Source organism: Gasterosteus aculeatus, chromosome 15 (assembly GCF_964276395.1).
Source record: "Gasterosteus aculeatus chromosome 15, fGasAcu3.hap1.1, whole genome shotgun sequence".
In the NCBI taxonomy this organism is placed as follows: Eukaryota; Metazoa; Chordata; class Actinopteri; order Perciformes; family Gasterosteidae; genus Gasterosteus; species Gasterosteus aculeatus.
Genome location: NC_135703.1, coordinates 2,943,407 through 2,960,655, shown reverse-complemented (window position 1 = coordinate 2,960,655; position 17,249 = coordinate 2,943,407). Strand labels below are relative to the sequence as shown.

General features: G+C 46.9%; 1 protein-coding gene across 1 annotated transcript in view; it reads right to left on the bottom strand.

Annotated features, from left to right (window-relative positions):
- The window catches only part of sntg2 (syntrophin, gamma 2), a 39,372-nt gene that overhangs the window by 6,185 nt on the left and 15,938 nt on the right, over positions 1 to 17,249 (bottom strand). The window contains exons 8-14 of the mRNA XM_040198908.2: positions 16,988 to 17,076; positions 9,297 to 9,421; positions 5,970 to 6,099; positions 4,308 to 4,346; positions 3,680 to 3,796; positions 1,361 to 1,432; positions 1,004 to 1,213 (exon numbers count right to left, since the gene is read on the bottom strand). Of these exons, the coding sequence (XP_040054842.2) occupies positions 1,004 to 1,213; positions 1,361 to 1,432; positions 3,680 to 3,796; positions 4,308 to 4,346; positions 5,970 to 6,099; positions 9,297 to 9,421; positions 16,988 to 17,076 (782 nt within the window). The remainder of the gene's footprint in view (positions 1 to 1,003; positions 1,214 to 1,360; positions 1,433 to 3,679; positions 3,797 to 4,307; positions 4,347 to 5,969; positions 6,100 to 9,296; positions 9,422 to 16,987; positions 17,077 to 17,249) is intronic.

Genomic DNA, 17,249 nt, shown 5'->3' with positions numbered 1-17,249 from the left:
TTGACTCGGGGAACGATTCTTTAGCTTTTGAAGGGACAATAACGTTCACGGAAAACAGCTTTGAATTTTAAACTCAAAGGTTTAAAGCCGCTCAGAACCTGGAAACAGATTATGCTTCTCTTAAAATTGGGAGGATTACGATTATTGAGGTTAACCAGAGAACACTTTCTATTGAGCCTATTGAGCATTTTATAATCAAATATTTCTTTTTACAAATAATAATCGATATTCTTTAGCATGCATTTTATCAAAAGCCACAAGCAGATTATTATTATTCTGAGGTATTTTTGTAATTTCTTATACAAATACAGAGAGTGAAATCGTAACTTAACGCAAACTAAAGATGTTTTAAATTGTTGGTCATAGTTACTCTGACGTCTGAAACCATATTGTCTTTAGAAAAGAGTCAAATTGTTTGCGAGCATTGTCGACAAACACAAAGGGTCCCTTTGTGGAGAGTGATGGACGGCAGTAATTGTATTCGCCAGATTGGCCGATTTGTGTCGACAATGAAAAGCCATCACAGAGCTTTGCATCAATTAATGTCATAACTCGGGAGAAGTCACGGCGCAGAGCGCAGGAACGCGCCCGACAGGTAATTGTTGAGGATGACTGACTGCGCTCGATCGATATCTGTGAGAAAACAAAGACAAAAACACCGCAGGTGCGTTCCAAGCCCGATCAATAAACCGACGGTCCGTCTCATCGGTTTAACATCTGAAGATCGGTCCGTCTCTCAGTGACACACACACACACACACGCAGCAAACGCTGAGTTTAATCGTTCAGCAGCTCGTCCGTCTCGCTCTGGTATTTGTCCCTGACCCAGATGTGTGTGTGTGTGTGGTTCCACTATATCTTTACGTGGTTTGATGCATCAAAGCTCTGAATATCGTATTGCTTTAAAGCACACAAAGTACTTCAGTGTCTCCATTCCAGGTTGGTGAACCTGAGAACTCCTTTAATCCAAGCAGGATTGAGCTGAAAACCGTTAGTCCACTGACCCGTATTCGCTGCACCTCCCAGAAGACGGCCCTCTGGAAGGACTTCTCCCAGGTGGCCAGGTCCGAGGCCAGCTCCACCCTGAAGGTGTGGCTCTGGCCGTGGCCGACCAGGATGCTGAAGCACAGCGACTCGTTGTCCCGCTGCTCCGGCGAATGCTCCAGCCCCAAGTAGAGCCGCGCCTGCAGCCAGCAATCCTCCGCCATCCACAGCTGGGACACCAGATACTAATTATTACATGGAGGGTTAAGAAAAACCACGTTCACAGTGTAGATTCTCAAATGGGCTCCCTGAAACATCCAATAGAAGAGAAAAAGCAGCCGTCCATGCAACCTCACAGCACGCTGGGCCTCGCTCACCTTGTGGACCTTGAAAAGAACCTCGTAGAGGTTGTATGTTGTTTCAGCTTGTCCCCAGTCAGCCGCACTGATCTGAGAAATGAGACACGGAGGACTTGCATCATTTCGCTTGCAGAATATTTAAAAGGATGCTCTGCAGGGTTTAGTTTTCACGATCCTGACTGCAGCCGGCAGCGGAAAACGGATGACCGACTTACATTAAGTAATCATGTGCGCTGACTTTTAGTTCTTAATCAATGCTACGACTAAATGATGATGTCATAATTACTGTGCACTGATCGAGTGCCGTAGTAGTAGTCACGCTGCTCAAGTTACCCTCTAACAACGCTGATAGGATACTCGCCCTGTTTTTGGTGAGAAGGAATTATTTCTTCAGGCTAATTTCAGTGGCCGTGCTGACGGTTCTGCGGCGTGCTACGCTGATCGATTAAAGCACATGCACTAACGCATTCAGGCCATCTCTCCCTCGGGGATACGGGCTGCTGCCATATTTCAACAGAACATGCCGAAAGGTGCAGCCTTTCACAAGCTGCATGAGGCTTTTTGCGCCCGTGTGTAATCGGTTGTGTTCATGGCTGACGACTTTACTCAACGCGATCTCCCGTGTGGTTTGGTCCGTGTCACGTGAAACGATGCTCTGCATTATCGGACAGGTCTTACTGCTCCCATCAGGCCGTAGTTACTGCACCGACTTCAAATGATCCCGTTTAGCCTGCGGGACGGTTCAGCGGAGACATTTCCTGCTACTTCGAGACCACTGGTGCACCGTGAAACTAGGACGCGCGGGCCGCATCCGGCACACACGTCGTCCCGGTCGTCCCCCAATAAAGTCTGCCGTTAATGTGCAGCTTAGCGAACGCTGGTGGAGAACCTTTGCGACGGAGGAGGTGAACCACGACAGGAGTCTGATGAAAGATCTCCCCGTGGAGGCCGACGTCACAGCCAATCACAGCGCCCGCAGAGGAAACACTCGCCAAATGAAGTAAGAGGAGGAAAGAGGCACATTTTGGACGGCGATGTCTTTTATACTAATGGGGGAGCGGGGTTGGTGTCACGTGGAGAAAACACAGCACAAAAGCCCCATTTTCCTTTGTTCACTGGTCCTGGCAGTCAGGCAGAAACGTTTTTTAAGTGGAGCTGCATCAAACATCAGCCAGCGGCCGCGTTGGACGTCTCTCAGACCAATTGTATTTAGGAAACACTTTCTAAATGACACAGTGGAGTTCTGGTTTCAATGCACATTGGATCCGCTCGTTCCCCTTTCACAATGCAGCGAAGATGTAACTTGGGTAACATTCTGTGTCTCAGGGATGCAACGTCAAACGGACCTTAAACAGATTTAACATCAATATAATATCAAGTATCTCATTGAGCAAAACCTGCAGGCTGAAAAGCTTCTCCATCCCTGACAAGAGAACACACAACAGTTGAATGTTAAGACAACGAATACTGCATATTCTTTATAATATTACCCATCATAGGAGGTCGTTCTTAAATACAAGTGTTGCCATGAAGCAGGGAAATACTAAATGTATTATACATGTGTTGTAACCACATTTAATTATTGAGGCCTCGAGGGCACTGATTACTGTGATTGTGTCAGTAGTTTGATGATGCGCTGCATCTTGCACCAGTGGGAAACATTGTTCTGGATTTCAGCAAGAGCAGAATGCATAATGCAAACAAAAATTGACTTAAATGTCACATTAAAAAAGCAGCAGTATTATCTACAGCTAAACGGTGTAACGACACTATTACTGATTAATAAAACTTCTAAACCAGTCGGTACGGAGTAATGAATCCTTAATTTAATAGTCCGGTTCAATACTTCAGACAAAAATGAAACGTTGCATAAAAATTACTTTGAAACATATTTCAAACCTTCAGCAAACATTCTTATCTGTTGAAAACGTTTTCCGGCTGCCGCCACACTTCAGTTTATCCGATGTAATGTGGAGCAGCCAGCGAGTTTTGAATTTTGGGAAAGATAGCAGTTTTTATTTTTAATAACTGATCCCGAGGGTATGAGCCTGGTAGCAGGGATCAGATCTGCTGGCCTCTATTTCTTGGGCGCATAAATATGAAAACTACAGTAGTGGATTGTACAACAGTATAAAGAATCTACATTACGCACCAATTACTGCTCTTCCTGTTTCTCTTAATCAATCAGAACTGAAGCATACAGGATTTTAAATTTTAACACCTTTTGATGCTGATCTGAATCCGAGGTATTAACCATTTGCACGTGTGTGTGAGTCCTGTGATGACCAGCTGTTTTGGACGAACCCCCTAGTTAACACAAAGTGACAGAACAGTTACCGGGGGGCTCCTGAAGATGTAAAAATGTGGTCCTCTCAGTGCCAGGAACTTGAAGGCCGAAGCTCTTCCAGCGGCGCCGCCCTCGGGGCTCCCACGTGTCCAGCCCATGTGAACGGTCTGTGGACACGATGACAACACACACACACACACACACACACAAACGGGAGTATTCACACCGGCTCAGCGAGCCGAGCGCGCCGGGGTCGCTGCGCGCGGCCGGGGGTTAGAGGAACTACAACGCCGCTGCCTCGACGGGGCTGCATTTGGAACAAACTGCAGAGCGGTGCTGCAGTCTCCGCTGCAGTGCAACGATTTTCCTTCTTCTGCTGCTGCTGCTTTGCTCCGAGCAGCACATCTGCCCTCAGCTACACTCCGTCTACACCGGACCTCGTGATGAATAATGCACGTGTATCTTTACACGCTGCGCTCGACTCCTTCCTGACCATCTGCTGACTGAAGGGGCCATTTGCTGGCCTGTGGGTGAGCGCGCGGGCGCTCGCCGATGACACGATGCCACCCGCCCGTTACTGTGTAACGCTGGCCCGCAACGAGGGACCTCCCGCGGTGCTGTAATTAACTATCTGGTTGGAAACGGATCGGTTGGACCGGTGTGTCGGCCTCAGCTCACCTGATCGTCTGAAGGGCAGTATTTGTTGATCATCTTTATCTGTGAGGGAGAACAACAGGCAGTGATTACAAACAGCGGTTGAATGCCGTGTTATAAGAAAGGCTTCCTTACGACCGGAAACACACATGGGGGGAAATGGTTGAGATGGTCGTAACACACATATATCATCACAAACTGTTTACATACTTTTGCTGCTCCTTGATAAAAATCTGCTGATCAAATCATTTTGCATGATTTTTTATCTAGGATTTTTCCCTGGTTTAATTAATGTACTTGAGAGCTCAAGATGATGACCGACTTTAAATCTATAAAATATTATGATTATTTCAATCTCAAGTTTGAACATTTAAGTGATTCATTAACATTTTTTTGTCAGGATTAGCGGTTTAAATAAGAGCTAATTAGCTGGCAGCGAATTATACCCACCCAGTAAAAGCTGTGTAGATTTATCACTGACAATCTCAGAATAAGAGGTAAACACAGGGCTAAACACACATGCAGAGCACAAACAGCTTGCATGTATAAAAAATGCTCACAGGGGAAAACAGACTCGAGACTCGAGTATAAAGGTGAAGTCCCAGAAAAGATTGTTTACCTCTTCCAAAGTGTCTCGGAGGTGACGATGAGATGAAATGTTGTCGAACCAGTGCAACACATTTCCAGACGGAGCGGCCCCCCGCTGTGTCAGCATATTGCACTCAGCATGGGGACGGCTCCCCCCTCTCGCCCGCACCCACTTACAAAGTGAAGGTAAGTTGTCACTTCAAGTCCTCGTGTAATTAGTCACTAACAAGCTCCGTGATTCTCTCTGCTTTGGTCTCTCCAAGGGGACGTCAAGCGGCAGGGGGGGGGGGGGGGTCCGCCGGGTCTATTTTAAGGTCGTGGGTCATTAAAACAAAAGTTCCGCTCTCGCCCGCCCCGCCCCTCCGAAGGCGGCGCACAATTACTTCCTGATTGGCCATTTAGCAATCACACGCCACGTCCGTAATTAGGTGATGCAGCCACGAATTAATCAACCTTTTTTTTTTTTTTTTTTTTTAAAGGCAGCTGTGCGATCGGCTGCTTACAGTGCGTCTGCGTCCTCGACGAAAATGCGTCACATCATCAGGGTGATAATCAAAGTGAAACGGGAGGAAATGAGAGGGAGAGAGAGAAGGAAGGACTACTTTGCAGTCATTAATTAGAGATGATAGAAACTCTTTTTTTTGTCAGCGGTTGGGGGAGAGATGCCACTGTGACTCCACGAGTGCAGGAAGGGTCTGTGCAAGCCGCTGCCGCTGCCGCGCCGGAGGGAAACCAAAAGAGCTTAAATACATGCAGCAAATGTGTGCGAAACATATTTCATTTTTCCTTTTATTAAGAAGTGGATTATACTATAAATTGTACTATTTTAATGGTTTTTATTGCATAAACCCAATCAAATAATATATTATACCAGCTTCTTACTTTTCTTATTAAGCACAAATGAAAGAATGCACTATACAATGTTATAGCAGTGAGTGTTGTCAAGTTATAAAAGTTGAATCCGCTTCTCGTATATATCTAAATTGCTCAGAAATATGGAAAAATTTGTTTTTTTCTCCCATTTCCTTTTCACCCCCCCACTCTCAATGAAGACCTGCGGGAAGATCGAGGCGAGTGTCTAATGTTCAGTGCACTTACGTTCTCCTGTGTCAACTCGTTGATGTTGGTCGATATTGCTTGGAGCCAGTCGGTGCTCTCTGCAGCCGTGCAAAATTGGAGAATATTGGTGGAGGCTCCGTCCAAGGCGAAGACGTCTAAACAGTTGGACCTGGAGGAGGCGAGAGGTCAAGATTAGACGGGCGCGGCGAAGATTGAAAGACACGCGCGCAAAAAGTGCAGCTCGACGCGCCGAAAAGCGTCGGATAGGAGCTGGTTATGGAAACGCCTCCACGGGGCCTCCATGACTCCACGAGTCCTTTATATATATATATATATATATATATATATATATATATATATATATATATACGTTTGTATACGGGAGATAGTACTCGTCTGACCACTTCCTTTCTGTCACTGTTTTTAGGATCCAATGCTACTGGCTCCAATTGAAAAAGGTAAAATAACAGTTTAACGGTAAACGAGAGACCATGAATGTGCCGTGAAGTTGCAGCTAAAGTGGAAAGCTTAAAGAAATAGTTCAGCATATCGGGGAAATACACTCGAGAGCATTCGATCAAAAGAATAAACCTGGGAGCAGCGGTAGAGAAAGCGACCCTCCACAGATTTTAATCTTTCACTGTGTATAATATTCTGTTATTCGGCATTCATTGGGGGAAAAGTCTTCCGTCGTCTCCATCTCAAGGTTATGCGCGTGTCCTCCTCTGTATTCTTCAGCAGATGCGGCGTTGATGAGGACAGCGGAGGAGAGAGAAATCTCACTCATCGGCAAAATGGGATCGTTTGTGACATTTCATTTCCGGGCTCTTTGTGTGAGCGGTAAGCGATCCCATTGGACGGGCTGACACATTGGGCCGCTTGCGTAAAGGCCGACAGGAACGTCGGCTTGTGCACACGAGAAGAGGGGAGATGACGATTGAAAGCGCAGGAGGTGAAGAGCTGATAAAACAGAAGTTTGAAAAGGACGCGCGCACACACTCTCCTCACATTGGATGTCACAAAGTCAGCATTTTAAATCCTCCTGCGAGCACCAGTTTCATTCCGTATGCAGCGGTCGGCTTGTTAAAATCGTGTGTTCTGAGCCGGCGGCTCTCCGGGGGCGTTTTCCACTGGACTTCAAAATCGAGTTTTTTTTGTGTGTTTTTTTTTTTTCGATTAAACACGGCCGCAAATTCTCTCTGCGACCCAAATTAGCTTTAAGCTTCTCCTTTTCTGCGATGTGTCTTGCGAGGCGAGAACCGCGGCGCCGATGACGAAGCGGGCGAGTGATGAACGGCACTTAAACAGAATCTTACAGCGTATCAAATAACACGAGCCCCTTCGAGGGCGAGCGGACGCGCGGCGAGCGGCTCCGCCGGGCTGAAATGAATCAAAGTGACAGACAGCTGGCGGATCAATGTCACGGGGGCACGCCGCCAAAATCCTCCCTTTTGAGATGGGATCTGGTGGCACTGGGATTTTTTTTTTTTACATTGCGTCCCCGGTGACACAGCGAGGCCGTAATAAACCCATTGAGATGGACCGCGGTCAACGCGGCTGAAAAATATAATGGGGGCTGGTGGGGGTTTGGGTTGTAACGGTAACCAGAGTGGAGATGCGCCACGTTTACCGATTTGTGACGGAGGGAACACACACACACACACACACACACACACACACACACACAGCTGAAGTGATAACAAGACACAAGTCCAGCATCGCTCCCTCCCCTGATAGTAACTGGTTAACATTTGCCAATCGCTGCGTGCTGTTATTCTGTGCTTCTGTAACCTTTTAGACGAATCGCTTTGGACGGCTGAAACAAAAAGCCGAGATTACATCTCCGTCGGCGGGCCGCGCTGACGTCTCGGCGGTGCGAGCGAAGGAAACGAAGCGCCGCCCTCTTGGCGTCCAGCCGGTCACGCGGCTTTGAGTTCTGACTCACGAGGCGGTTCCCCAGTTAAGACGGGGTGGGTGGGGGGGGGGGTAAAAGAGTTGGGAAAGGCTGCATTGGTACGAGCGAGCACCAGCAGACCGTTGCATGAGGTGAAACGGTCTGCAGGGTCCACATCAACAAACGCGATTGCATCCACACTGCGGTGGGGGGGGGGCGTGGAGGAGGGGGGCTGATGATTGGTGGCTTTGAGGCACTTTAAGGAAACCTGAAGCCCGTTTGGACACGCCGGGAAGGGGAAAAAGTCTCAATGATTCGGAAGAAGCTGAACATGCAAACAAGTAAGTGTGAGCAAGTGACATGACGTTGCTCTGACATCATCTTGACAAAGCAACATCGACCCCGATGTGATCTGTATTGGCGCATTCTGATTGACCCGTGGAGCAAACTCTTAAAAACGGACACGCTCACTGCCTCCAGGGCTTTTTATTGACTCAACTTGTGCTATTCCGGATTCAGCACTGGGGTTTGTCAGGCTTTAGAGCGACTTAAGCTCCGAATCTCATCAATACAGTCCTTCAATATTCCACTGAGTCGTTGAACTGTTGATTGGACGTCACATTTGGAGGATTTAGCATTACAGGATTGTTGCTTTATCCAAATAAGCCCCGAGGTATCGGAGCAACTCCTCGGCCATGTGGACAACATTACAGATGGAAAGCTGCTCCATTTCATCCGTTCTCATCGCCAGAGGCAGTTCTGTCAACCGGGCGACCTTGGTCGGGTGTTGTTCCTGTGTCCTTCAGAAGGCTCCTTCCTTTTTCTTCTCCTCGCCTCTGCGCTGGGAGTTTGCCCAGCGTGTTTCTTATAAGAACCTGGTTTCAGCGGCCAGTGGAGTGAGTTTATTGTTGCTTGTAATGATTGTCTGCCTCGTTGTTCATGATGATAAGTTCCAGTACAGCCACTGCAATAACTACTATAATCATCAATGATCTGCAGGAAGACCGGACTTGTGTTGTTATTCAAAGCTAACGACAGCGCTGCTCCGCTATCTGCTGCAACCTTTCAGGTCAAGAAGATATTTAACCATTATTTTCTACTTTGCGCAGATTTGTCATTCGTGTAAAACCACCTCGTTGTCCCTCGCATTAGAAAGAAAGAGAACGCGCTGATGGAAAAAGCTCCGAAAGAAAAGAAAAAAAGAGCACAGTGAAACTACTGTACACGTGGAAATCAATACAAAAGAGGACAGGCGTGATAATCCAATGCGAGCTCGCCCGGTGTTCTCGCCGTCACACCTCCCGAGCGCCGGCCTCACAGCTGCGGTGACCTTTTAAGCTGTTTATGCCTGCGCATAGATATTGGCATTAACGTCCCTTCGCTTAAATGAAAAGTGCTCGCTAAGCCAACAGCTGCGCCCGGCGGAGCCGAGCGGCTCGGAGGTGAATTATATCATGCTGGATTACCCTCACCTTAATTGATCTGTGGCAGCTTTGCATCTGGAGACTCTGGCCATCAGCAAGGGCAGCGGGACGGCATCCAGCCAGCGCTTCTCGTACCTGGGCTTATCGGCCGGCGGCGGAGGGGGCGACGGAGCCTGCGTGGGACACACCGACAATGCCGATGAGCTCCCGGCGATCGGGTCTGCTCATCAGTAGTCACGCAGCAGCACGCAGACGACATGCAGAGAATTACGGCGAGGGTCAAACCGGCACCTTTTGGCCGTTGTTTTCACTTTGCGCTCGTCTCATCTGAGGTTAAAGAATCAACTTAGAATTCACCACATTGTTTGCAGATATTTGTCCGTTATGTTCAATGTCCCTCACTTATGTTTTGACCGCTAAGGAAGCCTTTATAAAGCAGCCGTTTTTGGGAGGGAATATTGTTAAAAACCATCAAGAGTAAACGAGGAATCCCCCCCAGCATAGGAGATGCTGTGTATCTCACCATCCTGTAATAAAATGATACACATGAATGCTTCTGATATTCTCCATTTAAGAGCAAAGCGTGAAGGGTTTTGATATGCTGCTGCATGCTTTCCCACCATGTGTACTATTGTCCCCAAACACATCAAAGTGACAAACTATGTTGAGCTATAAGGGATTAAGTAATTTTTCAAACAACAATCAATCAAGTAAAAATACAATCATGAAGACCAATTTACCATAGTTGTTAGTAATACTAACAGTATACGTGATTGTCAAATCAGAATTACTACGTTTGCTTACAATCACATGCTGTTTTTTTACAATCAGCCACGTTCCGATTACTCTGGAAATGAGCTGGACTCAAAGTTTATCGTAAATAAAGTAGTAAAGAGGAAAAAGAAAATTGAAGAAATGTATATTGTCTTTGAGGTGGGAAGTAGAAAGACTTTGGCAAAGACTAAATAAGTATAAATAAATACAAATAAGTACAGAGGGAGTTAACTTGTTTGTCTGAGAGGGAAATGGATGCTGGGAGACAATCCAACATCTGTTACTCTGCCACCTTCAGAGCAGCAGCTGTGAGTGTGCACAACCACATGCACTAACATGCACCCACGTGTACCAACATGCACCCACATGCACCCACGTGTACCAACATGCACCCACATGCACCCACGTGTACCAACATGCACCCACATGCACTAACATGCACCCACGTCTACCAACATGCACTAACATGCACCCACGTGTACCAACATGCACTAACATGCACCCACGTGTACCAATATGCACCCACGTGCACCCACGTGTACCAACATGCACTAACAGGCAGCCACGTACACTAACATGCACCAACAGCACCCACATGGACTAACATGCACCCACATGCACCAACATGGACTAACATGCACCCACATAGACTAAGATGCACCAACATGCACCCACGTGTACCAACATGCACTTACATGCACCCACATGCACTAACATGCACCAACATGCACCCACATGCACTAACATGCAGCCACGTGCACTAACATGCACAGACATGCACCCACATGGACTAACATACACCCACAGGCATCCACGTGCACTAACATGCACCCACGTGTACCAACATGCACTAACATGCACCCACGTGTACCAATATGCACCCACGTGCACCCACGTGTACCAACATGCACTAACAGGCAGCCACGTACACTAACATGCACCAACAGCACCCACATGGACTAACATGCACCCACATGCACCAACATGGACTAACATGCACCCACATAGACTAAGATGCACCAACATGCACCCACGTGTACCAACATGCACTTACATGCACCCACATGCACTAACATGCACCAACATGCACCCACATGCACTAACATGCAGCCACGTGCACTAACATGCAGCCACGTGCACTAACATGCACAGACATGCACCCACATGGACTAACATACACCCACAGGCATCCACGTGCACTAACATGCACCAACATGCACCCACATGCACCCACATGCACCCACATGCACCCACATGCACTCACGTCGTGCGCAGCCCGAGATAACATGTGAAGAGACGCAGACTTCATTCGCTGTTCGGGTAGAGCTTTACTCTGGGTATCTTTGCATAGGTAACAATCCTTTGTTGCTATATTTCTGTTCAAGAATGTTAAATACAGTGTTATTTTATACAGAGTGTGGAACAGTGAATACGGCTCGTTTAAAAAGTGTGTGTGTGTGTGTGTGTAGAGGCAACAAAGTGAGAACAAATTCAGATAAGGAAATAGCGACGAATGCTGCGCGGTTTAAGCATCGTGAGAACGAGGCCCAATGTCTCCTCACGCCATTTGCTCATTAACAGGGAAAAATATACTGTTTTTGTAAATTGATGGATTACATTAATCTTGCCAGAATTTTGTCCCTGCGAGCGTTAATGGATTTTTGAAAACCGTGGGCCTGCAGTACGAGCGTCCGACCCTGGCGAACTCACAGGTGCATTTAGGCTTTTCATCTGCAATAAATGAGCATTAAAAAAATCTATAATCACAGCGTAAATGTACCTGGCTTAAAGCAATCACAAATGTGTTAATGCCCGGCCATGGCTACTTCCTGAAGTTTGCAATACCCATTGAGCAATCTTTTAATCTTGGGCAATTGGTATTACTACTTGTATCAAAGTCGGAATTGTGGCTTTATAGCAAGAAACAACACATTATATTTCAGAGGCCTCTTTAAAATGGTTCTAAATAGTCAAGTTTAATAAAGACTTTGGGCAGTGCATCTAAAAGCTTCCTTTCCAAAGATCCCGAAGCAGAACGCGTTGCCAAAAGCTTTGAAAGCCGGGAGTGTGTCACATTTAAATGAAGAATGGATGCATTGTAGAATATTATCTAATGAGTTACGAGCTTACGGAATCAAATCAGTGGAGCTTAAGCAGCATCAAACAGTGAATCATTCCTGCAGCTAAAGATGTCACAAAATCCCAAACCGTGTCCAAACAACTGACGCAGCCTCAGCAGCAATGTACACAGGTAGGTGTGTTCACGCGGGAACGACCCAATCACCTCCCTCCACTTCACAAGGACGCCACATAAAAAAGCCTCGAGTGGAATACTGAAAAGAGGAAAACAGCCGACCTTCCTGAAATGAATTGCACATCATATCTGAAGTACAACGCGCGGCACGCGACTCCCGTCAACTCCTAATTATTACATTTCTGAAGAAATGATCACCCTTTGTCCCGTTTGTGTCAAGCCAGAACAAAACTCTTCAGTTGAGCCTCAAGTGGAGCCGGCGAGGGGGCAGGAAATTGAAAACCATCGGGCTGTTTGAGTGGATTACACCGACAAAACACGTGCTCCTCCTGAGGAGGACAGAGTGCTGCTCTTCACGTCATTCAAACAGTCCACCGCGAATACCGATACTTCATCGGTGAAGCGTCGTTATCTGAAAACGCATGTAAATGAATCACAGAGATAGGAGCATCGCATCAGTTATTTCGGTGTCGAGAGCCTGCGGAGGACAAAGCGGAGTGGATTCTAATCACCTGCAGAGGAGGAAGATGCTTCAATCTCATGAGTGAAGAAAAAAAATCAACCACGACGTGTTCTCGTATTGTAACAACAACCACGACACATTGTCCTCAGGGAGTCTTTTTTTTAGCGCATTAGCCTGCTAATATTTGCTAGTTGGCCCTAAAAACAAACGAGGTGGATGGTAAAAGTTGATATTTATGTTTATTCAAAAGCCAAATGGCTGGACAAAGATTCTCAGGTGATAATTGAACATTATTGATCATTCCGCTAGTGTGTGAAAAGCAACCATGTGACGTACAAACAAATTCCGCCGAGTTGTAGTGAATTATATGATGGAGAGTTACTTAATGTGCAAACCCTTGAGCCCTCCAACCAACCACCATCTCTCTGTTATCTGTCAAGGTCGGACCTCCGAGGCGATTTACAGAAAACGCTCTTCAACCACAGCAGACGGGCCGCTGTGAGCTGCAGGTGGGAATGAAAAGAAGCCCTTTAAGACGACGTGATGTTTGCAGCACGGGTAAACCATGGATATGCACTTTTACTTAACGTTCCTCTGAGCCTCGTTAGGACAAATTATTAAGAAAAGTACATTTGGTTTTGTTTGGTCTCAGATTTGCACGATTCACAGCATTTTAAAATGATTGTTAATGTCAACGTTTCTTTGTTGACCTTCAATACCCCCCCCCCCCCCCCCCCCCCCCTCCCCATGGATAAACTCAGCTGGCCTTGCAGCATCCAGCGGTTTAATGCACAGGCACAGAGAGCGATATGAACCTCCCAAAATAAATTAATTTTTCTGTTAGGAAAATGGGGGCATCACACCCCCCCGCTGCCCCCCCACCCCCCCAGCGGCTGCGCCCAATCTGTGTTTATTGGGCCAGCTGCCGGTGGAGAAATCGCTGTCTCTCTCTCTCCGTGTGATTGTCGAGTCTTAATGAAAAAATAGTGCGTCTATGAGGAGTCTGTCCTCCCGAAGGACATCAAACTAAATGCATTTACTGAGTTGAGAAAACGAATAAATAGTGGTGACGTTTGGCATTGAAACAGCACGCATTGCGTGTGGAGATTTAAAATAATCTCGGCGTGGTGCTGAGCAAAAATATCTCAATATTGTCTCAGTGCTCTATGACAAACGCGTCTCGCTGGCCTCAGCAAATATTCAGCAACCGGCTGAAGGTTTTGCAGGCGGATCTCGTGCTCGTTAACTTTGTTTCCACGTGTGTGAATCGTCACGCTACGTATCCCGTGTGAGCGCGAAGCGTTGGGGAGAGTTCCAGGCCTTAGAATCGTGGCACCAGCTGAAAGCGCCACATGGAGCTCGGTTTTGGTGTGAGCTCTGAGCGGGCTCATTAGAGCCGGAGAAACCTTTCCCATAATGCACCGCTTTGCACAGTTGTTAGTAGCGCAACTTTAAATTAGTCCGACAAATTTTCAAACCTTTCATGAGGAAAATTCTCAAATGAGGAAATTATAGCCGTTGCTTAAAGCAAGAGTCAGCAGCCGGGGAAATAATTAGGAGCGCCGCGTCCGTCTCTTTCACGATGCAGAATGTGCGTTTCGGGTCATTTACCGTCCAACCATTGGTCAACCTCCGGCTCCGTGACCCTTTCTATAACATGACTGTTTGTAGGAATTTTTAATAGTATGCAATTTTCTTCTTTTGCTGGGGAAAAAGAAAAGAGGTTGCCCTACTTTTGTGAGAGTCTGGAGGCTTCCTATCATTATAGTCTAAACATTAAAGTGGATTCAGGGCTCATAGTGCACTGGGGAGAAAAAGAAATGACACAACAAGCAATTACTCTAAGAACAAAAACAACCACTGACATAACGGCCTTATTTATGAGGCAAGGAGAATCTCGCTTGACTTTAACTGGAGGCCGGCTCTTGCTATTTTCTGCTTTCTCGCTGCTTGAATCCTATTTCTGTTGAGAGGAAACCGCCTGGTTAATTGTTTTTGTCAGCCACCGAGTCTCCGACTTCAACCGGAGAATTAATTGTAAAGATCCCTGCTGCCTGCTGACCCGAAATGTCGCGCTGAGTCATCGCTTGCTTTTTTTTCGCATAGCAAGGCATGTGTCACGGCCTATTTTGTTACTTTTTTTTTATTTTTAGCATGTGCTAAAGCATGTGCATGTGCAGAAAGGCCCGTGGTGCACCGTGACAGCTGCCCTCCGGGCTCCTGCAAAGGACTTTAAATAGAAACACTTGAAATCTAGATTATCCATAAAAGGTTAAAGTGGCCCCCTGCTGTCCTACACGCCTTTTCTGAATTATTCATGGGAAATGACAGCGGAGAGATGCTGGCTACTCTTTTCATTATAGATAACCGTTATAATGTGCAGTCTTCTCAAGACAATTAAAACTGCAAAAAAATGTGCTCGCGGGAAAGAAGGCTAACGTTTACCTTTTAATTCTCCACCGCCGGGTATTCGTACCCATGCAGACGTCACGAGCGTTTGGCTATTTGGATAACGAGCTGCCGCGTGCGTGTTCAGTGAAGATGGAAACATCCCTCTGTGGAATCAGACCGCCTCGTCGTCACAGCAGCACGCGGCGTAATCACTGACCCCTCCGCCATCGCACCAAGGTCAGGGAGCTAATGACATGTTTGCAGGAGAACGCGGAACAAAATGAACCCTTTGGACTCCTCGCTTTTAATCCCAGCCCGCCGATTGGACTGTGCAGCGTTTTTCTGTGGCGCATCGACCGCGAGGCTGCGGACATGACGGGAGAATGAACAACGAGGTGGAATTCCCCACATTCAGCTTGTAATGATCAAAGCAAATTCATTCACTTTGTCACTTTCTGTTAGCTTATAAAACGCTATAAAAAGAAGGGGCCGCTTTGTAGCCGCAGCTCTCACAGAATCAATGCTGGGGGGGGAAACAAGATAAACCCTGACTTATCAACACAGACAGTTCGACTGAGATAAGTTTAATGTCCTCTGAGCAGAGATCAGGTCCACAGCAGTCGGCTTTTGGGGCCACTCTTCCTTGGCGCATGTGCGCAGAGGGCGTTGTGGATTACTTTCATATATAATAACATGTCAAAGACAAAGCTGATTTGTAGCAGCCGCAGTCCATAAAGACTCCGGCTGCAGCAGGTAGCGCCGCTAGCGGTTAGCCCTGCCGAGCTGCAACGATTGAAACCGAGTCTCTGTAGCCAGACACGGTTGATTGGTTGTATCTCTTCATCCTGCTGCCCCCCCCCGATGTTAAGTGGTCGTCAGTGACGCCGTGATGCTCGTTGTAGGCGGATGGTTTTTATCCTTTCAAACTTTCTTCACGGATAAACCAAAATAGAAACCATGAATGTTTAATGAACAAGAGGACTGCTGGCGACAGTTTCCTGTCCTTAAGAGGCCACGAACATCCTTCCTTCATTGTGGAAAGTTACCAGATAAAAGGTGGACTCATGCAAATATTTTCCCGGTGAGAAATCAATTGCATTATTTTGCTAATTAATCTGATTATAAAGTAATTACCTGTATTACTTGGAACAGAATATAGCCGCCCACTGGTTTTCCTCACAAAAAGCCAATTGCATTTTCATAAATAATCATCAGTAATGTGAACATAAATATGCCTAAAAGACTCTGGAGGCAAACAACAGAGTCGCTAAAGGAAATGGGGGAAAGCCAACATTTACCCGATAAGATGAAATCCCAATATCCAAAATCTAACAAGTCATCTAGTCTCATATCACAATATTGATATATTGTGACTTTGACTTGAGTCCCAGTGCTGCTCCACCCACACTGGCTGTCTAATGAGCCTGGATGACTGCTGTGTGTGTGTGTGTGCGTGTGCGTGTGTGTCCAGCTGCAGATGAAACACTCCAGGTGGGATTCACACGACTGTGCAGCCTCGGCTGACCTGCGTGTGCAGCTGCTCCCCGGCCAAACGGGGACACTGGTCTCACTTGAGCTCTTTCAAACCACACGTGACGTGGTCATACATGTAGGCCTGAGGGCTCCACCGGCGGACGCCTCACACACACACACACACACACACACACACGCGATGCATTCTGCTACAAAGGACGGTTGGTCAAATGAAAGGCACAGGCAGCCTTAATGGACTCCTAATGGACTCAGTCTTGCATTTGAGTGATGCACTGCAAAGGCGGAGTGGATTCTTAATTCTTTTTAACGACACGCCGCTGAGACAGAGTCAAGTACCCGAGGCATCAAAAAGACTTTTCTTACTGTGTTGTTTCCGTTTCCATTGAGATGTACGCCGCTGTCGAAGAGCGGCGAGGACACTCGGCTGTGATCGGTGGACGGCCCCGGAGAGCCTGAGAAGCAAAAAGACGAGGATTTATCTTCTCTGCAAAACAGGCTAATGGACAATCCCCCCGCAAAGCATTTAATCCATCTTCACATCCGCTTTATTATCCAATATAGTCGGAAGACAAAAGATGAGTCCAGGATCGCCCCTAAACCTCAAACGTCACGGTGTGGAAAGAGG